We start from the raw sequence: 24,181 nt of genomic DNA, 5'->3' as shown, positions 1-24,181 counted from the left end.
ATGAATCCCAGGCAACCCCTGTCCACACTAAATCGGAAACTGTAACAGCTGGACCTTTAACCCATCTCTCACCATTTTCCTTTGATTATGTTTCATAGAACATAGAACAGTACAGGCCCTTCGGCCCACGAAGTTGTGTCGAACTTTTACCCTAAACCTAAGGTCTATCTAACCTCCACCGCCACATTATACTATCATCCATATGCCTATCTAATAGCCTCTTAAATGCCCCTAATGAGACCGACTCCACTATCCTCTCCGGCAATGCATTCCACACCCTGACCACTCTCTGAGTAAAGAATCTACCTCTGACGTCTCCCCGCTATCTACCTCCACTCACTTTAAAACTATGTCCCCTCGTAAAAACTACCTCTACCCGAGGAAAAAGTCTCTGGCTGTCTACTCTATCTATACCTCTGATCATTTTGTACGCCTCTATCAAGTCACCTTTCATCCTTCATCGTTCTAAAGAGAAAAGCCCTAGCTCTCTCAACCTTTCCTCATAAGACCTTCCCTCCATTCCAGGCAACGTCCTGGTAAGTCTCCTCTGCACCTTTTCTAATGCTTCCACGTCTTTCCTGTAATGAGATGACCAGAACTGGACACAATACTCCAGATGTGGCCGAACCAGGCTTTTGTATAGCTGGAGCATAACTTCATGGCTCTTGAACTCAATCCCTCTGTTAAGGAAAGCTAACACACCATATGCCTTCTTAACAACTCTATCCACCTGGGTGGCAGCTCTCAGGGAACTGTGGACATGAACCCCAAGATTCCTCTGCTCCTCCACACTGCCAAGAAGCTTTCCGTTAACCCTGTATTCTGCTTTCAAGTTTGTCCTTCCAAAATGAATCATCTCACACTTTTCAGGATTAAACTCCATCTGCCACTTCTCAGCCCAGCTCTATATCCTATCGATGTCCCTTTGTAACCTAGAACAGCCCTCCGTGCTATCCACAACGTGACTCACCTTCGTATCGTCCGCAAACTTGCTAATCCACCCTTCCACTCCTTCATCCAAATCATTTACAAAAATCACAAATAGAAGAGGACCCAGAACAGATCCTTGTGTTACACCACTCATAACTGAGCACCATGTTGAATATTTTCCGTCCACTACCACTCTTTGTCTTCTAAGGGTCAGCCAATTCTGAATCCAATCTGCCACATTTTTCCCTATCCCATGCCTCCTTACCTTCTGCATGAGCCTACCATGGGGAACATTATCAAACGCCTTACTTAAATCCATGTATACCACATCCACTGCTCCACCTTCATCCACGTGTTTGGTCACCTCTTCAAAGAATTCAATAAGGTTTGTGAGGCATGATCTACCCCTCACAAATCCATGCTGACAATCACGAATCAAACTGTGCCTTTCCAAGTGATCATAAATCCTGTCTCTCAGAGCCCTTTCCAATAATTTGCCCACCACTGACGTAAGACTAACTGGCCTGTAATTTCTGGGGTTATCCCTGTTCCCTTTTTTGAACAAGGGAATAACGTTTGCCTCTTTCCAATCTTCTGGCACTATACCCGTGGACAGTGAGGACAGTTTCATCTCCCATTCTTAAAACTTGTCTCATTTTATCCTTTTTTAAACGTCTGGTTTTGGTACTAATTTTACAAAGGACTAATACAACATAAAAAAGAAAACATGGAAGTCTGAAACATTTATTGGTTTAAAATCAGCTTGCATCATAAGGCCATGTAATAATTAATGCCCACAGTACCTTGAAGAGGATGTACAGAACATACATGAACAATCCAAATCCATACACCGGTATGATCTGGGTCATGAAGCTTTTGTTGCCACCTCCGCTGTTGCCTCCTTTTGCCTTGGTTACTGAGTCTGCCTGGTGGGACCCAGGAAAATGAGGGTGTGCTGACCATTGTTGCTTTTGTTGTGAGACCATTGGGCCCTGCATCATAGGAGAAAATCGATTGAGGTTTGCTGCAAAATAAAACCAAAAGAACAGTTCATGTGACATTTCTATTGTCGATTAGCAATAGTGAATTTCATTTTGTTCAAAGAATGGATTCTGATGTTTTCAAACCTATTATAAAGATCATCCAATCCTCAAATCTGTCTTTAACAGTTGAATCTCTGCTTGTTATTAGTACCATTTGATAATGATTACATGATTTAATACCAAGTCATGTCAGGACCTGAATCTAGATTGGTGTGGATAGAGGTAGAAATTAGTTGCAAGAATGAATGATTCACTAGCAATGTATAGCAATACCAGAGAGGTGGGAGGAGATTACTTTGGAAGGATACGTTGGTCTTGGTCTTGGAGGGAGTGCAACATAGGTTTATCAGAATGATAAAAACCGGAAGAACTGCGGATGCTGTAAATCAGGAACAAAAATAAAGTTGCTGGAAAAGCTTGGCAGGTCCAGCAGCATCTGTGAAGGGAAAAAACAGAGTTAACGTTTCGGATCTGGTGACCCTTCCTCAGAACAGAAGTTTTTTTCCTTCACAGATGCTGCCAGACCTGCTGAGATTTTCCAGCAACTTTGTTTTCGTTCTTTATCAGAACAATACCTGGCCTGCATAAGTTAGGGTTGTACTCCTTAGCACTTAGAATGTTAAAGGGTGATTGACATTTTCAACGTAATAAGGGGATCAGATAGGATGGATAGAGAAAAATTTTGTAGTTGGAGAGTCAAAGACTGGGTGGCAGAGATCTTTCAAGTGTGAAATTAGGAAACACTTCTTTAAGCAAAGGACAGGCTCTTTCTTGCAGGATCAGCAATTGATGTCAGATTAATAGTTAATTTAAAACTGAGATCAATAAAGCATTGTTAGACAAAGACATGAATGGATATATGGTAACAGTGAGTATGTGGAGTTAGACTGTAGATCATCCATGGTTTTTTTGGATGGCAGAACAGGCCTAATGAGTGAACCGACCTCCCGTTGTCCCAGTATTCTAATATAATGTGTTCAGCTTCTTGAAGATAACACTAAATATAAACAAGAACAAGTGATCTAATTAGCTTGCTATAATTAACTGAAAATAATTCGAAGTTACATTGTCTTTTAGTGAAAATAATTGCCTTAAATAATGTTTCTACAATAGTAAACAGGAATAAAAAGGTGTTTTACTATTTGAAGTAAGTAGACTGCACTTGGGTGCAATGAATGTATGTCTTTCTGGGGGAGAAATGCAGGCTAACCAGAGCTGGAGCCTCTGGAATAACAAAAACAATATGGAGTAGGGTGAAAATGAAAGAGGGTGCCTGTGACAGATGCCAGGTTGATAACACACGTTAAAACCAGATTAAATGTGTGGAACCTCAGAGGGAAATTGTAAAAATAAGAGATGCGCAGGTAGTGCAAGAGAAGACACTGCCAGCTAACATAAAGTGGAATCCTAAGTCGTCTATAGAAATTTAGGTAGTACAAGTGCAGAAAGGGGGGTGGGGTTAAGGTGCTAAAGAGACAAAAGGGAATCAAAGTACAGAGGCAGACATACCAAGGACAAAAATTCTGCCAACTTATAGTGAATGATGAAATAGTTGAAATACTGGATGGGCCAAATATTAGTAAAAGAGGAATTTTTTAAAAAGCTGTCTGTAAATAAAGTTGATAAATTACCAGGACTAGATGGGATCCATCTGAGCTTGTTGGGGTAAATAAGAGTGGAAATAATGCGGGGACTTGTCATAATCTTCCAATCCTCATTAGATACAGAAAGTGGTACCAGATAAGTGCAAATGATAGAATCTTGTTTTAAAATTTGTAATGATAAAACTAGAAACCACATGTCAGTCAGTTTTTTTTATGAGGTAACAGAGGGTTTGTGGGGATTTTTTAATAAAAAAAATACATTCATGTCGATGCCTAGTTGCCCTGGAGAAATTTGTGGTGAGCTGCCTTCTTGAACTGTTGCAATCCGTTTGCTGCAGGTACATCCACAATGTCTTTAGGGAGGGAGTTCCAGGAATTTGAACCAATGACAATCCTATGGCTCCTCGATGCCACCCTTGGTCAAATGTGGCTTTGTTGTCAAAGGCAGTCACTCTCGCATCAACTCTGGAATTCAGCTCTATTGTTCATGTTTGAACCGAGGTTGTAGTGAGATCAGGAGCTGAGTGGCCCTGGCTGAACCCAAAGTGAACATCAATAAGCAGGTTATAGCTAAACCAAGTGCTGCTTGATAGTACTATTGTTGAAGGAAGTGGATGTTTATGGATGTTTTGTCTTTGGTGTCAAGCTTTTTGACTATTGTTGGAGCTGCAATCCTCCAAGTAAGTGGGAATTAATCCATCTCTTTATTTTTGATCCAGAAGGGCCTGAAGGGGCAGTATTGGCTGGGTTACATTTATCTTGATTCTTGTGTACAGGAAATTCCTGGGCAATTTCCCACATTGTCAGGTAGATGCTAGTGTTTTAGCTAGTGGAACAGTTTGGCTAGGGACACAGCAAGCTTTGGAGCATAAGTCATCGGTATAATTGACAGAACATTGTCCGGGCCATTGTCCTTGTAGTGTCTAGTACCTGTCACTATTTCTTGATATCATGAGGAGTGAATTGAATTGACTAAAGACTGTCATCTGTGGTGCTTTGGCCACCTGGAGGAGGCCATATGGATCATCTAGTCAGCATTTCTGGCTGACATTGCTACAAATGCTTCAGGCTTCTCATTCGATTTGCTGGGCTGCCCCGTAATTGATGATGGGTATGTTTGTGAAGACTATACCTCCAGTGAGTCGTTTAATTATCCGCCACTATTCACCAACCTCAATGCAAATACAACTTGTTATCCTTGCAAAATAATAGTTGCTCCAAGTCCTGTCTTTTTGGCATAACTCTGGAAGGTGACTTTATTGTTTACATTCCTTGTCTTGTGAAGATGATATCCCTTGATATGAAATAACTTATATTGCAAACATTTTGGAATAAATAGAAGTAATTTGAGGAAGATGCTTTGAAGTGACTTTACAATCAGACTCCACTGTCAATTTATCTCTCTCAAACAGGTATTGGTTAACATGCTCAAATTCAAAGCAATAGTTTACAATACTTAACTGCTGTAGTAGAGTTTTCTCACCCTACAAAGTGTCACAGCTTAAATCTTTGTTATGTTTGCTCCTGATAAAACAACTGCAGGTTGAAAAACAAGCCCATATAGAAACTACTAATAAATAAATAGCATCTGAAAAAAGATAGATTGCAAAAGAACGTAAACAATTATCTTGAACTCACAATGTGCCTATTACAGCAATTAGACTGTATTTGTCTTAGAGCTTCAGGGTACGTTAACATAGATCCTGCTTAGCAACTGAATAATTCATTGTGCTTTATACAATAAATCACTCTTGTCCTTTATAAAACATTGCAGCTCTAAGTTATTGTGAGCAACGGCGATGGTGAATTATTAACGATGATCCTTCTCTAGAATTATTTTGCCAATCACTTTCGTAATTTTTCAACCTTCAACTGGGTTTTGTCTGGAGCCATGAAGTATTCTCATTCCCACTCCACTGTTCTCGTTTAAAAGCTGAGAAAAATTCATGCAGTCGGCCTATTATCTAAGAGATAATTAAGCGACACTGGTATTGATGAGACGTCGAGATCACAGATCTTGACATTTGCTTAAAGCGCAAGTCATTTATCCTCCTGTGTGTACCTTTTGACAAAACAATTCATAGCAATAATGGAAGATATTAAAATAAAATTGAAGTTTTTCTAAAAAACAAAATGTGAGGAATTCAGTTTTTTAGCCAGAACTCTTTAAAAAAACTCAATGGTGGTGTTAAGACAAAACTGTCACTTTATCAAGGTGCAAAAAAACAATTAAATAACCATGGATTTAGCACTGTTAAAACTGCAATGTGAATTGCAATGATTAGCAATTGACCCATGTTGTTTTATAGCTATGCACTATAGTATTTAACACCACCCTAAACATGCAGGCATTGTGAGACTCTCCAGTACAATTAGATATGGGCAATAAAATGCTCTCCTTACCAGTGAAACCCACATCTCATGAATGAATAAAAAAAACTTATTATCGTATCCCATGTCATAAATAATTAAATGACAATATTCTCTCAGTCTATTTATTGTACTTAATTTATGTTTAATATTATAATTAATGTCATCAATGAGGTTGGCATAGATAAGTATTGCCATACCTAACCGATGTAAATGCCTATAATTCCACGAATATACGGGTATTTGACAGGTAACATCCTTGTTCCATTATACCTACTCAGAAATATTTCCGTGACCTTTCATTTCCCACTTTATTTCACTCCTTTTACACTTCTTCATTTGATATTTTTTTAAAATTTCTAAATTTATTTCACATGACTTGCCTTGCTTGTTGATATAACCTGGTCAGCTAATGATATACATAGTAAGCAACTTCTGCAGCCTTTTTCAAATGACAGAAGGGGTTTTAGCTTTTAATTAAAGATTGGCACTAAAAAAAAATGGAAGTTTAAAAATAATCAGGGGTAAGAAAAGTAGAATCAAGAAGTCAAAAGACCTGGAATTTGTAGGGTTTTTTACAGTCAGTTGCTGAAACTCTGTCATTGATAATTATATACCATTTTTTTCTCAGAGCAATCACTATTCAATTCACTACGTATGTATATATACAAATAGATGTACTAATGCAAATATGTGCCTTGTTCTAATGCACTCATCTTATTTGTAGTATTTATTTCCGGATGCTTCACAGCTTCTTCTTCACATTTTGTTCCTCGCTCAAAGTAAATCAGCTACAAATCAAAACTGAAAATGCAGTGACAACAGCAAAGAAAATGGCCAGGGATGGTCCTTGCTTATTTCCTTCTTAGCCCCCTAAATCTTGAACTCATGACTTATCTCTCCTTCTACGTATGTCGTGGTACGATGTGGACCACAGCCCTTGGCTGTTGACCTTTCTGCTTTAGGGTTCTTTGCAACTGTCAGTGAGATCCTTGATCCTGGCTACACACCTGATACTGCAGAAACACTTGTCTAATCCTGTAACTATTCAATACCCTTTTACTGTTACGTTTCTAGTCTTGTGTTTCAACTGTCCAACTGAGCTGGCTGTGGTGCCGTGACTTAGCTCTGGCTGTGCACCCCAGATGAACCATTACTTTAATTGGTATCAAGAATGTGCTTGGTGTAGTAGAATGATAAAGTTATTCAGCAAAGAAGGAGGCCTTTCAGAATATTGTGATATTGTCAGATGGCTGCAAGAGCAACTCAACTCAATTTCTGAAGAAGGTTCTAGGCCCGAAACGCCAGCCTTCCTGCTCCTCTGCTGCTTGGCCTGCTGTGTTCATCCAGCTCTACGCCTTGTTATCTCATCTCACTCCTTTTTTCCCCATAGCCCTGCAAATTCTCCCTCTCAGAAGCATTCCCAATTTCCTTTTGAAAATCAGCATCAAATCTGCCTCTATCACACTGTTATGCAGTACATTCCAGGTCCTCACCACTCATTGCATTTAAAAAATTATATCTCATGTTACTGGCTCTCATGGCTCCTCATGATCTTAAGCAGATTTATCAATTTCCTCTCAGCTTTTACCCAGTCAACAAACTTAACTTCCCCAATCTCTCCTCATAACCGAAGTTCCTTATCACTGGAAACATTCATGTACTTTTGTTTTTCTGCACTCTTTCTAAGCCGTTAATGTTCATCCTAAAGTGTGTTACTGAGAATTGGACACAATTATCTATTTGAGGCCAAACCAGAGTCTTTTTTTATAACTTCCTTTCTTTTGCATATTTATAAAGCCATAGAAACAATTTGCTTTTTTAACATTCTGAAACTGCCCTGCCACCATTCAATAGCCTGTTCACATTTACCCCCAGCTCTCTGCTCCTGCATTCTCTTCATAATTGTGCCTTTTTTATGTTTCGTCAAGGCACAAGTCAGGAATACTCCCCACTTGCCTGGATGAATTTAGTACAAACACACTCAAGAACTTTGACACTGTGCAGGACAAGCCTGTTTGATTGGCAACACATCCACAAACATTCACTCCCTTCACCACTGGCGCTCAGTAGCAGCAGTGTGTACTATCTGCAAGAAAAATTGCAGACATTCACCAAGTTTCCTTAGACAAGACTTTCCAAACCAATTACCACTAACAACAAGGGCAAGAGATAAATGGGAACACCACCTCCTGCAAGTTCCTCTTCAAGCTACTCATGATCCTGACTTGGAAATATATCAGTGTTTCTTCAGAAGGGATTAGGGTGCCCTGTGCTGTTTGTAGCCTGGCAAAGTCCTTTGGGTTGATATGATTGGGAGCCTGATAAATTTTACACATTTTGTTATTTTGACTGCCTTATAAACACTAAGGAGCTAAACAATGACCATTTTCCAAAGACTTTGAAGCAGCCAGATTTCCATCTAAACCAGATTTTGTTTGGAAGAACTTCCATTGGTGTACAACTGTCATCAATTCGATTTCACCAATAAGAAACTGAGTGAACTGCAAGAATTCGTCAAATTCTAGGTTTTTTTTAGAAAATTGGCCAAAAAGGAAGATTTTCTTTTGTCCTTTCAAAAATATCATCTCTGTAGGGTTATTGTATGTTGTGTTGTGAGAATCTGTTTGTTTTGGGATTAAAAGAGGATATATTTCTAATTCCAGACTACAGCTTGGATATTAATTAGTTTTGCCACTTGCTTTTAAAAAACGAGTTTTATTGTATTATAAAACAGAATAATTTTTGAGTTCATCAAAGAAACCTGATAAAAATATCTTTTATTCAGGATAGCATTACAAAGAGAAACAATTGGCCATTTTGGAAATTGAATAAAACATTTATTCTAAAAGCAAATACTGTGGTTGCTGGAAATCTGAAACATTTATTCTATTGTTGTTCTATTCTATTGTTGGCACAACTTGTGGAGTAGTGGGACATGATTACCAGGGCATTATTTCTATCACACTCATAAGCAACACTGATGATGCCCCATTCTACACACTCACATCTACTACTCTTTTTGTGTATTCTAACTGTAGATCTAACGTTTCATTTAGAAGAACAAAACCATGATCTCTGGCACAACCTTTAGACCTTTTCCATTGATGCCATCCCTCTTTGCAACAGCATAGCCGTTGACTCAATATAACCAAGGCTGCAGTGAATGTGCTAATAATAGTATAAACATTGTGAGGTGGCATGCACTTGCTGCCTATCTTACTGTGTTTGCAGTATCACATTTTTGTTGTCACCAGTATTGTAGGACATTATGGCACCATTCTCTTTGACTTACTTGTACTTTGATTCTGATTTCGTACTATTTGGCCTGGAAGTTTAATTGTAAAAGACACCAAAAATCATAGTTCTGGCTATAATCTTCTTTTGCAGATTGTCTCTGTTCACAGTGTGAGTGGGGAAGGCATGAAGTACCCCAAAAGAGACTTCCATGCTTATTCTCCTCCCTTCTCTTGAGGACATTGACTTTATGCTAAGATAACTGCACAAGCATTTGTTCCTTTCATCCTAATACCATTTTTCAGCTCTAGTGTTGACTGTCGATGATTTGGCCCTGGAAGATGACACATCTATTCCTTCCCATCCTGAAATCCTGAATTAGCGAATAACCAATTAGTCCAGGTAACTCAGCATCGAGAGGGTTATTGAAGCTAGACTTCCCTGGGTCAGCAATTCATTCATTCATCCCAGCCAGTCATCAGGATTTTAATAAAAAATTATAAACAGAAATAAGATCAACCACTAAACGCTATATAATTACTTGGAAGATTAAAAATTCCTGTGGTATTGTAGACTGACATACACTCCCACGTCCACGGAGACATTGGAAGTATTCAAAGGTTTGAACAAGAGAAAAGCATCGAAGGGGTGTCATAGAAGGCAAGTATATAGAATGAATGTAACATAGCTTCAAGTAAGAAATAGTGAGAAAGAAATCCCGCATGGGTACTCTAGCTTTAGTTTGCTATCTGTGGTATAATGATAAGAAATTGAGGTGAAACATTTAGCCACCTGTTAACTAATCTCATGACGATGCTGATGGTGATCATATAGGGATCGTTGACAGTCACTGTTTTCTTACATTAAAATGAGTAATTGGTGCTGAAAACCAATCTACCAATAAAACTGTTACACATGCTGCCTCAAATTACATTTTGATATTGGGAGGCTTTGAAAAAAATCTCTTTTCTCTTATTTAATTATTATCCACCTTTATAGTTCATTTTTGTGGGCTAAGTACAAATATTTAAACAAACTATGTAGAAAATTAAAACTTCTCAACTTAACTTTTATTTCCTAATTTCTGGTCCTTAGGGGGAGCTGAGAAGTGCTTATCTCAACCCCTGCTATTATGTCTTCGGTTGCTGGGTTACCATTTGTATAAATAACTTTTGCAAATGTTAATCTACTGTGTCTACACTTTTATTACCAGATGTGAAGGTATTATAAAATGTCACTCAGTATTCATGGTATTAATCTGCATAAGCACCCTAGAGAGTGGAATTTTAAATAACATAAATTGTATCTGATAAGTTTTCTGCCTTTTTACTCATCAGCTCTGAATAGGTTAATCAATCTGTACAATTGGCTACATGGCTGCCAACTCTTCCCATCACTGGGGTATTACCCCTCTTATGGCTGTTAAAATAGGCAATAATTCCACAATGAAATTTATTCCATTATGAGTAAACAGGTAATTGGAAATTATTGGTTAGCTGTAAATTGAGTGAGGACTTGACAGTGTTTTTAAAATTGAAAGTCAACAGAAATAATGACTGTTTAAAAAAAATCCAATGCATTCCAAAGGACAATATTCCTGTGTGATTGATTCCATTTACAATTTGCAGTCAATTGCATAAATTTAAACTGAACCGGAGACCTCTAGCACTTGGGTTAATTGTTTCAACAGACTTATCTCTAAACAAATTATCTCAACTTGAAACTTACTTAACCCTTTGAGGCTTATAATAATAACATTTCTGCACCTTCTTAAGAGAATAATGCGTTGTATTTTATTTTTTCCTTTGGGCCTCAGTATAATTTTCATTGTCTTATAACTTTACTCTCATTGTGTTCTATAAGACCAAATTTTCTAGAACTGATATAAAAGAGAATACATTGTTCAAACTGACGTTAAGATTTTTTAAAAATCTCACATTAAATTGAAAGAGTCACATGTTTGTGTTATAAATCTACAACAGCATTAGTCCATATTTCGCTCATAATATATTTCAGTTGAATGTGTTTAGTGGAAAGCTATTTTGATGAATATGAAAGTTAGGCCTCTGTACTGCTTGATCCAGTATTCTAAAACAAGACTTGCAGCTCCATTTTCATCTGACAGAAATACTTTTATAGCACAGAGGAGATCCACTGTATCTGTACTGGCACTTGCTTCTCCATCTGCATAGTTTGCAAGTTACTTTCTTACAACTATTTGCTTAATTTTTCCCTTCAAAAATTCAATGCCATGTGCCTCATGTATTCACTACAGCAAAACATTTTTTCTTCAACAACTTTCTGACTGAAGAGATTTCTCCTAACTTTTCTGGCATTCTCTCACTGGTAACTTTAAATGATGACGTGTCACTAATTCAACAACATAAAATAGTTTGCCTTCTCATTGGGAAAGTGCCCTGTAAGTTTCCAAAGCTGCTCACAAAATGGAGTTTCAGATTGAAGTGGTCCTACAAATTGGAGTCAATACTAAGAATTGACACCAAAGATCTGACTGGAACAAAACATTCCCTGACATTGATCAGTCCATATAAACACAATACTAACAAACTGTCCATCAGGTATACTCAGTTATGTTCAGATCTATCTGTCTTTAGGAATATTTGCTAAAGAGTCAGGAGAAATAAAATGTCTGCCCCATCAATGTATCCATGCCTTATCAACCTGTCATATTCCAGGATATGTATATAACTTTTAGAAGCACCAAAATGATAAATCTTCTGGCATATGTTATCCAGATTGGGCAATTGCATTGATTTTTTTTTAAAATTTCGGTTTCTCATACTGTCTTTGGTTTTGTCATATACATATGAACATTATAAACATATGAATTAGGACTGGGTGTAGGCCACTGAGTCCTCTCAGCTTGTTCTGTCATTCAATAAGATCATGGCTGATCTGATTACTCTTTTTTTTCCCACCTACGCATTTAGTTCAGCAAGATTTAAAAAGATTAAAAGACTCTGCCTTTTGAGAAAGAGAATTCCAAAGACTCTCAACACTCTGTGAGAAAAGGTTTCTCCTCATCATTGTATTAAGTACATTGCTGAACAAAGAGACCTTGGAGTGTAGGTTCATAGTTCCTTGAAAGTGGAGTCACAAGTAGATAGGATAGTGAAGAAGGCATTTGGTATGCTTATCTTTATTGGTCAGTGTATTGCGTATAGGAGTTGGGAGGTCATGTTGTGGCTGCACAGGACGTTGGTTAGGCCACTTTTGGAATACTGCATGCAATTCTGGTCTCCCTACTGTAGGAAGGATGTTGTGAAACTTGAAAGGGTGCTGAAAAGATTTACAAGGACGTTGCCAGGGTTGGAGGATTTGAGCTGTAAGGAGAGGCTGAATAGGCTGAAGCTATTTTCCCTGGAGCATTGGAGGCTGAGGGGGTGACCTTATCGAGGTTCTTAAATCATGAGGAGCATGGATAGGGTAAATAGACAAGATCTCTTCCCCAGGGTAGGAGAGTCCAAAACTAGAGGGCATATGTTAAAAGTGAGAAGGGGAAGATTGAAAAGGAACCTAAAGAGTAACATTTTCACGCAGAGGGTGGTGCGTGTGTACAATGAGCTGTCAGACAAAGCTGGTATACTTACAACATGTAAAAGGCATCTGGATGGGTATATGAATAGGAAGGTTTAGGGAGACATAGGCCAAATGCTGGCAAATGGGACTGGATTAATTTAGGATATGTGGTTGGCATGGATGAGTTGGACCGAAGGGTCTGTTTCCGTGCTGTACTTCTCTATGACTCTGACTCGAAGTAGGTGACACCTTGTTTTTAAACACTAATCCCAGTTCTCCCACAAGAGGAATCATCCTTCTTACATGCACTCTGTCAATACCCCTCAAGGTCGCAAATAGAGTCATAGAACCATACAGCACGGAAACAGACGGTTCAGTTCATTCCAACCACATTTCCCAAACTAAACTAGTCCCATTTGCCTGTATTTGGCCCATCTCCCTCTGAACCTTTCCTACTCATGTATCTGTCCAACTATCTTTTAAATGTTGTAACTGTAGCTACATCTACCACTTCATGTGGCAGATTGTTCCACACACAAACCACTCTCTATGTGAAAAAGTTGCGCCTCGGGTCCTTTTTAAATCTTTCTCCTCTCACCTTAAAAATATGTCCCCTTAGTTTTGAGATCCCCCATCTTAGGGAAAAGGCTTTTTGGGGAAACGACCTTTGCTATTCACCTTATGATTTGAAAAACCTCTATAAGTTCACCCCTCAGACTCCTATGCTCCAATAAAAAAAATCCCAGCCTATCCAGCCTGCCCATATAACTCCTGTCCAGGCAACATCTAGTAAATCTTTTCTGAACCTTTTCCAATTTAGTAATATCCTTCCTATAACAGGGCACCCAGAACTGGACATAGTAATCCAGAAGAGGCCTCACCAACATCCTGTACGACCTCAACATGATGTCCCAACTCCTATACTCAATCGTCTGAACAATGAAGACGAGTGTGCTAAACACCTTCATAACCAACATGTGTTCCTGTGATGCAACTTTCAAAGAACTATGTACCTAAACTCCTAGATATCTCTGTTCAACAACACTACCCAGGGCCTTACCATTATCTGTATACCTGGCATTTATCCAAATGAAACTCCATCTTTCACTCCTCAGCCCATTGGCCCAATTGATCAAGATCCCTTTGTGATCTTAGATAACATTCTTCACTGTCCACTATACCACCAATTTTGGTGTCATCCACAAACCTACTAATGCTGTCTCCTAAATTCTCATCCAAATCATTTATATAAATGACAACAGAAGTGGACTCAGCGTCAGTCCCTGTGGAACACCACTGGTCACAGACCTCCAGTTGGAAAAAAAACCCTCCACAACCACACTGTTTCTCTTACCATAAAGCCAATTTCTTCTCCAGTTGGCAAGCTCTCCCTGAATCCCATGTGATCTAACTTTACTAATTAGTCTACCATGCAGAGCGTTGTCAAATGCTTTACCAATGTCTACTGCTCTGCCCTCATTAATGTTTTTGGTTACAACCTCAAAAAAATTCAATCAAGTTTGTGAGACACAATTTCCCACATACAAAGATATGCTGACTATCCCTAATCAGTCCTTGCCTCTCTAAATGCATGTAAATCCTATCTCTCAGAATCCCTTCCAACAACTTACCCACCACTGATATCAGACTCACAGGCCTATATTTTCCAGGTTTCTCCTTGCAGCCTTTCTTAAATAAAACCACAACATTAGCCACCCTCCAGTCCTCCGGCATTGCACCCATGGCTGTAGATAATGTAAATATTTCTGTTTGGGGCCCCTCAATTTCTTCGCTAACTCCCATAACGTCCTGGGATACACTCCATCAGGTCCCAGAGATTTATCAACCTTTTATGTTTTTTAAGACCTCCAGCACTTCCTCTTCTGTAATGTGGACTGTTTTCAAGACATCAATATTTATTTCCCCAAGTTGTCTAGCCTGCATTTCTTACTGTGCCATAAAAACTGACACAAAATATTCATTTTGTGTCTCTCCCATATCCTGTGCTTCCACACATTAGATGATCTTGTTAATCTTCAATGAACTTTATTCTCTCCCAAGTTGCTCTTTTGCTCTTAATGTACTTGTAGAATCTCTTTGAATTATCCTTAACCTTATCTGCTATTTCAAATCCCCTCGTTGCCCTCCTGCTTTCCCTCTTAAGACTGTCCCTACTGCCCTTATATTCTTCAAGAGATTCACTTGATCCCAGTGGTCTATGCCTAATGTAGGACTCCTTATTCTTGAGCACAACCTCAATATCTTTATTCTTCCTTTGTTCCATACTCTTACCTGTCTTACCTTTAACTCTAACAGGAACATAATGCCTCTGAACTCTCATCATCTCACTTTTTTGAAAGCCTCCCACTTGCCAATCATTTCTTTACCTGCGAACAATCTGCACCAATCAACTCTTGAAAGTTTCTGTTTTTCCCATCAAAATTTGCCTTACTCCAATTCAGAAGCTTAAATTTTTTATACAAGGTCTATTCTTTTCCATAACTATTTTAAAACAAATAGAATTATGATCACTGGTCCCAAAGTGTCACTTCAGTCACTTGCTCTGCCTTATTTTCCAAGAGAAGGTCAGGTTTTGCTCCTTCTGTAATAGATGTGTCTACATATTGATAAAGAAATTTTTCTTGAACACATTTAACAAATTCCTCACTATCTAAGCCCTTAACACTATGGCAGTCCCAGTCTGTGTTTGGAAAGTTAAAATCCCCTGCTAATACAACATTATTATTCTTACAAATATCCAAGATCTCTCTACATAATTGTTCCTCAATTTCCCTCTGATTACTGGGGTGTGTATAGTACAATCCCATCAATGTGATCATCCCCTTCTTATTTCTGAGTTCCACCCATGTAGCCTCACTGGATGATCCCCCAGGAATATCTTCTCCAAGTACAGCAGTAATGTTTTCTTTAATCAAAAACACAACCCACGCTTGCCTCCCCTTCTATCATTCCTGTCGCATCTAAACCCCTGTACATTGAGCTGCCAGTCCTGTCCTGCCCTCCCTTAGACAAGTTTCTGTAATAGCTATGATGTCCTAGTCCGATGTTCCCATATATGCCCTGGGTTCAACTGTCTTACCTGTCAGACTCTTTGCTTTGAATTAAATGCAGTTTAATTCTTCAGAGTTACCTCATTCTCTGATTGATTTGTTCTTGCTTGCCTTTTCTAATTGACTTTTTAATTCAGAACCCTCCTCATCTGTCTTTCTATTCTCACTATTCTCAGAATCCTTACTTTTGGTAAAGAGTAACTTCACTTACTTAATAACAACGAAAAGTAGGTAGCTTAGGTCAATGGCTGACCTGAAAATACTTCCGAAACAATAATTCTCTGTTTTGCCATGTTTGTTTGTTTAAGAGTATAAGACCATAACAAATAGGAATTATGCCCCTTGAGGTCTCTACCATTAGATGACATATCTATTTGCTTCAATTGTCTCGTAAGAAATTTTAATTAATCATTCGCCTTCCTAATTATTCTCTATTGTTAACTTTCTGTGATTCAGGAAAAGAATTCTAAAATCCCTTTGAGTAACAGCATCATATAATCCTTCACCTTTTAAAATGCAGCCTGTTTCACAATTCTTTATATAGCATAGTGGTAGTGTCACTGGACTAGCAATCCAGACTTCCAAGCTAATGTTTTCAGTTCAAGTCCTATCAAGACACATGGTGAAATTTGAGTTTAATAAAAATTAACCCATTTGGTTCACTGATATTCTTTAGTGAAGGAAATCTGTCATCCTTATGTGATCTGACCTACAGGTGAATCTAGCCCAACAGCAAAGCTCTGGAATGGCCTATCAAGCCAGTCAGTTCAACAAAGATTAGAGATGGTGTTGCTAATGTTAAGCCTAGATTTTTTTAAAAATTCATTAACAGAATGAGGACATCACTGGCTAGGCAGCATTTATTGCCCATCCCTAATTGCCCAGAGGGAAGTTCAGAGTCAACCACATTGCCGTGGGTCTGGAGTCACATGTAGGCCAGACCAGGTAAGGATGGCAGTTTCCTTCCCTAATGGACATAGTGAACCAGATGGGTTTTCCCTGACAATCTGCAATGGATTCACGGTCATCATTAGATTCTTCATTCCAGATATTTTTTATTGAATTCAAATTCCACCATCTGCCATGGCAGGATTAGAACCTAGGTCCTCAGAACATTATTTGGGTCTCTGGATAAACAGTCCAGTGATAATACCACTGGGCCATCACCTCCCCTGGCCGAGACTCCTCCACTCGTTCTGGTTCTAGATGGGATATCCTAAATAATTAAGTATTCGAGTGAGGAGAGATGACAAGCTCCTCGTCTTTATTTGCCCATCCCTTCAGTTGATTGTAACATTAAATCCCTTCTCATGAAGATACCTTTCACCCAGACCCATATAAACTTATGTTTTAAGAGGAGCCAATTTAACTTTTCTTGAGGTAACAAAGAGTGTGTTAATTAATTACTAAATGCAAGATGAATTAATAACTCAGCACACATAAACACAGAACAGAAATTAAAGATGTGTCCTAAATGGAAAAGTTATAAAGAAAATATACGGATCAGCTTCTGAATTGATCGTGAATAGTGGAGAGCTAATCATTTCAGCCATTGCAGTGGAGGTTACTGGTTGCATGCTGTTGCTTGTTGAACTGACAATTTCAAGATTCTTAGTTTTACTGATTGGTTGAGATTCTGTTATTCTGATTCCTTTCCATGTAAATGATTTCCAGCATTGAATGTGAGAGAGAGCTTTTTTGTCCTATTTGCTGTTGTCTGGCTTGCTACCTAGATGAGAGCTGACACTGAGAAAGAGAGAGAGATATGAAGGGAGTCCCTTTACCTGCAACACAGGTGTAACTGGGAAATTATTATTCAGCTGTGACCTTCACAGTAGTGCTTGAACCCAGGCTAGTACACATGAGAATATTTGCTCCCCTCAGTCCCACTAACACACTCCAGTAGAGTTGAGACTTTCTTTTAACATCTGTCCTTCTGTACTTGTGTATTCATGAAAGGGAAAAGACAAAATGTATCTGTAGTTGAGTAAGTAAACTACAGTGGGAGACCTGATATTGAGCAGGGAGTCATTAGCCCCTTGTTAGTTATGTCATTGTTATGTTAAGACTTCAGGTGAGGTTCCTAAATTTGTTACGGTTCCAGATAGGATACCCCAAACCATTAAGCTCTGGGTGAGAAGGGTTGAACTTGCTCCCCTTCTTCATTCATTCATCTGCTCGGTTTGTTACAACAAGGCTAATTTAGAAAGAGACCCCTCACTGTTGGATAGCTCTTCCTGGATGCAAACAGACTTATGTTTTAAAAGAAGTCAAATCAAATAGACTTTCTTAAAAAGTGTGAATTTATTAATTACTATGTGTAAGAACAAATATTAACGCAACAAATATGCACACAAGTTAGTAATAAGTGGGAGTCCAAAAAGTTAAAGTAAGGAAAAAAAAACTTATGAGGACGAGTCTCTGAATTGTTTGTGAAGAGCAGATAAGTTGATGTTGCACCAACAGCATTGATGTTGACAATTCAATAGATGATTTTGGAGGTCCTATGCATCCAGTCTAGTGCTGACAGTCTGGAGATGCCCTTCACTATGTATATAGTAAGAGAGCAACCACAAATCAATGCTTCTCAGGACAAATAGGTTGCACCTCATTCCACATACTGTGCACTGCCTCACATCCATCACTGTACAGGATATAAGCCACACAGCATATCCATTCTTAGCCATGTACCATCTTGTAATCCTGTCAAAGCCAGTGCTACTCTTTGCCCAATACCTAATGTAGCACATCTTATTATTGTCCAAATTGAGATGATTCCCAGACAAGGAAGCCTTCAAACAGTTCAAAACATTGACTTTTATTCAGCAACAGAAACAAACAATAAATTGACAAATTGAAGCTGCATTTGCCATTCAGAACAGGAACAGACTACTTGCCTTTTGAGCAACAACAAATTTTCAGTCGAACATCCCCCAGCTCTCATCCACGGATTGGCTTGTTGTGTCTGATACTACAGCACTCTATTATTCTGAAGGTAATGTTCTTCCTGGTCTAACATTCTAAGATGTGATCCCAATGATCACAGATCACTTGCATATTGATGGAATAGAACCTTTTTTTATCGGTGAACTTGGCTACATTTGACATGGTGTTCTTGTGCAACATATGAACAGTAATCACTGATGGTAATCTTCAAGAATTTTTAGATTCTGGGGAAGTCCTTGATGATTGAAAAACTTAATATTATACCATTATTCAAAATGGGAAGGAGACAAAACAGGTAAATATATGCCCGTTAACTTCTGTAATTAGGAGTAAGTTTGTCTATTATAAAGGATGTTATAGCAGAGAATTTAGAAATACATAATATGATCAAATAGAGTCATGGCTTCATGAAGCCAAAACATGTCTGACAAAATTTATTAGAGTACTTTGAGGAAACAATAAATAGAACATACCATATTTGGACTTCCAAAAGGTGTTTGATAAGGTACTACACAGAAGGTATTTAATAAGGTAAGATTCCATGGTATTGGGTGTAGTGATTATAACAAAGTCAGTCAGTGGACCTCATAGAATATGAGTTTCCAGATTGGGGCTGTTAATCTGGTCCAATCAGGGAGCCCTGGCTGACAGATAAGAACAGGAGTGTCAGGCATCCTGTTGACTCTGAGAGAGCTGGATCAGTATCAAGGACTTTCCACATGTAAATGAAGGATGAGTTGGTGATGGGAAACCGGCATCTGTGGAGTTATTTCATTGGGGATAGTTAATTAGCGTGATTAGATTATTTGTTCACTAATAGAAGATGGAATTGGGATAAGGGAAGCATTTTCAGAATGTCAACCTGAATCTAGTAGAGGGCCACAGAGATCAACGCTGGGGTCACAATATGGATAAGCACCTGGGATGAGGGAAGTGGACTTATTTTCGCCAAGTTTGTGGATGACACAAAAATAGTTAGGAAGGAAAATGTTGAGGATGACACAAAAAGGACTACAGAGAGACATAAACAGGTTAGGTATGTGGGAAAAGACTTCACAGATAGAATATAATGTGGTAAAATATCAGTCTTATGCACTTAAGCAAGGGAAAAATAATTGATTATTATTTAAATGGGGAAGGACTGCAGAAAGCTCATGCATAAATGTGAAAAGCTAGTATACAAGTTTGGCCTTTTATTTCAAAGGGAATGGAGTATAAAAATAGGGAGGTCTCACTAAAATTACACAAGGCACTAATCGGACTACACTGAGAATATTGTGCAAAGTTTGGCCCCCTTACCTGAGGAACGTTTATATTGGCATTGGAGGCAGTTTACTAGGTTGATCCAAGTATGGAGGGATTTTCTTCTGAGGAGTTTGAGTAGGTTGGACCTGTACTCATTGGAGTTCAGAAGAATGAGAGGTGACCTTATAGGAATGACGTTCTTAGGAGGAATTGACAGAGTAGATGTGGAAAGATTGTTTGTCTTTGTGGGTCTAGAAACAGAGGGCATAATCTCAGAGTAAGGGGTCACCCACTTAATGCACAGATGAGGATTTTCTTTCTCTGAGTTAGTGAATCTGTGGAATTCTCTACCACAGAGGGCTGTAGGGGCTCAGTTGATAAGCATGTTCAAAGCTGAGGTAGACAGAATTTTAATCAGAAAAGAGAATCAAGGGTTCTGTAAATAAGGCAGGAAAGTGGAAATGAGAAATATAAGAGCAGCTATAATCTAACTGAATGGCAGAGCAGATTCATTGCACCAAATAGCCTACTTCTGCTCCCATGTCATATGGACTTATGGGGGAAGCCAGCTATGTTGGAAAAGCCTACTACCTGACTTGCAGCACTGGCCTCTTCATGGGGATCAGATGAAGCAGTGCGTTTTATCACAAATTGCATTAGTAACAGATTTAATACATTTGTTGGTTGAGAATTAAGAAATCCTAAACAGGTCCCTAACTGCTTCTTGGAAAGAGCCAGCTGCTTAAAGTTTAGCACAGCTGTCACCTCGACAGCCACCAGGAAAGAAAGGCTACCCACTCTTTCAGGTCACACCCTGCTCTAACACAGATCTGCGACAGTATTCCAGGACATCCTCAGTCTGCACCGACACTGCACCTTGCTCATCTAGAGAGAATAGATCCCATCCCGCCACTACCTTCTATGCATACTGAGGGGACCTTCAGCTGCAAATGACCCCTTCACGTTCAACATCCACTGCAGATCACTCTTGGCCATGGGCATCTGAGTGCATTTAGGGTCTTCCTCCCTCTCTCTGCAGCTTTGTTGCACCAAAAACAGTGTCAATAACCCCTTCTGTGACTGGATCCATCAGTCACGCTTGCAATGAATCTGTGTCGGGAAGATAAGAAACAGAACAAGTACATAGTAATGTGGGTACTCAGCATTCACATCATATGTGATGATTTAGCATACTGGTCCATACATGGGACTTGGAATACTGTGAAAAGGAGGGTCATGGAATGCTACGATATGTAACTTTGACGTGAGACCTTATTCTGATGAATGCATCAGCAGTCATGTTGCAAAGAGACAGTAGGAAGTTGTAAGTGCTGTCCATATCCTCCCAGCCTCACATCATCCATGAAACATTTCATTGTATTTAAGAGCATTTTGGTGACTACTCACAGTTCAAGCTGAGAGGGCATCAGTTCTCTGCCCCTGTGCTGTCTCTGAGATTTTGGATTGTCTTTGTAAATTGTGGCCTGCAGGACCTACTTTAAAGGTCAGCTGGGATTCTGCTTGATAGAGAACTAGCAGTGCCATTGTGCTTTATGGTCCTCAGATGCCACTTTTAAGGTCACATGGAATTACTTTAGCTTCAAGAATTGACTATCCTCAATCTGTAATGACCGATGACATGTTCAAGATTGCTTGTGACCAGCATATGCGCACCACACATTTCACATACATGATGCTATGATTACAGATGACTTCAGCCTGTACTGTTAAAGCACCTAATTTATGCAGTTGTCACTTGAAAGATCTCCTATCACTCACAAGTAGAGATAGGAAAAAGTACCTCTGATGCTGCTCACTCTGGGTATGGTCACCGCCATTTTCCATTTCCAGTCACTGCCCCAAAGGGAAGACTGACCCTACCCAAGTCCCTGGACTGATATTCAGCAATGACCCCTGACTATAGATTCGATAAGGGAATAAAGGGTTATAAAGAGAAGGCAGGAAGGTAGAGTTGACAATTAATAGATCAGCAGTGATCTCCTTGAATATTGGAAAAGATTTGCTGGGCTAAATGGCCTATTGCTGCTCCAATGTCTTTTGGTCTCAGGGACTGATGGTGGAACCCACTTGAAATGGCTGTGGACAACTCCCTTTCGATTTTGAAAGAGGGCCACTTGGTTGAAGTCCATGCAAAATGGGGAGGTGATGACTTGATGGTATTATCACTGGACTGTTAATCTGGGGACCCAATTTGAATCCTGCTACGGCAGATGGTAGAATTTGAATTCAATAAATATCTGGAATTGAGAATCTAACGATGACTATGAATCCATTGTCGATTGTTGGAAAAACCCATCTGGTTCACTAATGTCCTTTAGGGAAGAAAACTGCCATCCTTATCTGGTCTGGCCTACATGTGACTCCAGACCCAATGCAATGAGGTTGACTCTTAACTGCCATTTGGCCAATTAGGGATGGGCAATAAATGCTGCCTAGCCAGCGACACCCTCATCCTGTGAATGAATAAAAAAGAGTTTGTTTGCCATATATGTTGCTAGCACATGCCATAGGTGTGAGCCTGACTTAGCACAAGGCAGTGGAGCAATATGCAAGCCCCTTTGACTGAACACTGCTTGACAACCATGACAAGCTGCCTGGCTTTATGAGCGCACTAAAGAGCAAGGCGGACGGCAAGCATTGGAGGTTATTAAATTCTGGCTGAGACAGTACAAACAAGCAAGGCAAGACTGAGCGCTGAAGTAGACACAATATAAGAGAGCACAAAGAGAACAAAAGAGAAACCCCAAAAGGATCCATGTTCACATCCAATCAGATGTGTTCTGCCTATTTGCACAAACTGCTATGCAGCAGCAATGAAAGATCCTGATGCAGGGTAGAAATTAGCAAAGGGGAAGAAGACACTGGTAGGAGTAGTCTGTGGACCCCCAACAGTAACTGTACAGTAGGACAATGAATAAATCAGGAGGTAGTGTGCATGTAAAAAAGATAGAACGTTAATCATGGGTCACTTTAATCTTCATGTAGATTGGAAAAATCAAATTGGCAGAGGTAGCCATGAGGAAGAATTCGTAGAGTAGTCTCTGAAAATAATATGTGACGGATTCTATCGGGTATCAGATTATTTTGGATCTGGTCGTATGCAATACGGTAAGTTTAATAAATGATCTCAGAGTAATATATCCATTAGGAAACAGTATCCATAACATGATAATGGAAAGATTGTACCTTTTTTTATTTTCCTGTATTTGTGGTTGTAGGAGGGAAATAGGAAAAGACCCACTTTTAAAAACCAAAGATTGTTGAAGGATTGCCGCATTGTTTAAAAGCAAGTTACCTGACACTCATTGTGAGTGCTGTTAACACTGCTGCTTTTTCAAGCAGTAATAGAAGTCTGGTTCCAGAGTGGCTGGAGGCTGTGTACAGATGGAGCTTTAGGCAGCAACCAGTGGCTGATTGACCTGTGGACCAGTGACCATTTATCTATAACGAAGTTGCACGCCAGCAACTATACGATTGTCCGACAGGTCGCTGAATAGCTTGGGGTTGTGAATATTGAAGCAAAAGCAATTGGACTTCCAGAAGGAGTTGTGTTCTGCTCTGCAATAAAAAAAAAACTTAATCCTGAAGAAAGCCTCAGCAGTTGCTATAAATGATGGCTTTTTATCAGTAAGCCAGGAACTTTCTAAGTGTGAACGAGGCACAGTGGCTGAATCTTTAGCACTGCTACCTCACTGCATCAGGGACCCTGGTTTGATTCTACCCTCAGGTGACTGTCTGTGTGGAGTTTGCACATTCTCCCCGTGTCTGTGTGGGTTTCCTCCCACAGTCCAAAAACATGCAGGCTAGGTGGATTGCCCTTAGTGTTCAGTGATGTGCAGGCTTGGTGGATTAGGGGAATGCAGAGTTACAGGAACAGAGCAGGAGGGTGGGTCTGGGAGAGCTGCTCCTCAGAGGGTAGGTGTGGATGATAGGCCAAGTAGCCTGCTTCCCTACTGTACGGATTCTATGATTCAGTGAACCTACACCTTTTACAAGGGAAAGAAAGCATCTGGAGGAGAGTCAAGGAGCAACACATTCTGACAAGCCACAAGGACTACATCTGTGAACAGGAAAATGAATTATTTCATGGAGCTGAGATAGTAGGAACTGCAGATGCTGGAGAATCCGAGACAACAAGGTGCAGGGCTGGATGAACACAGCAGGCCAAGCAGCA

General features: G+C 39.4%; 1 protein-coding gene across 1 annotated transcript in view; it reads right to left on the bottom strand.

Annotated features, from left to right (window-relative positions):
* LOC109913484 (protein RIC-3) overlaps window positions 1-24,181 on the bottom strand; it is a 75,465-nt gene that overhangs the window by 30,782 nt on the left and 20,502 nt on the right. The window contains exon 2 of the mRNA XM_020513003.2: window positions 1,734-1,954. Coding sequence (XP_020368592.2) covers window positions 1,734-1,954 — 221 coding nt within the window. The remainder of the gene's footprint in view (window positions 1-1,733; window positions 1,955-24,181) is intronic.

This window comes from Rhincodon typus, chromosome 17, assembly GCF_021869965.1.
Source record: "Rhincodon typus isolate 14 chromosome 17, sRhiTyp1.1, whole genome shotgun sequence".
Lineage (NCBI taxonomy): Eukaryota > Metazoa > Chordata > Chondrichthyes > Orectolobiformes > Rhincodontidae > Rhincodon > Rhincodon typus.
This window is presented reverse-complemented; position numbering and strand designations above follow the sequence as displayed.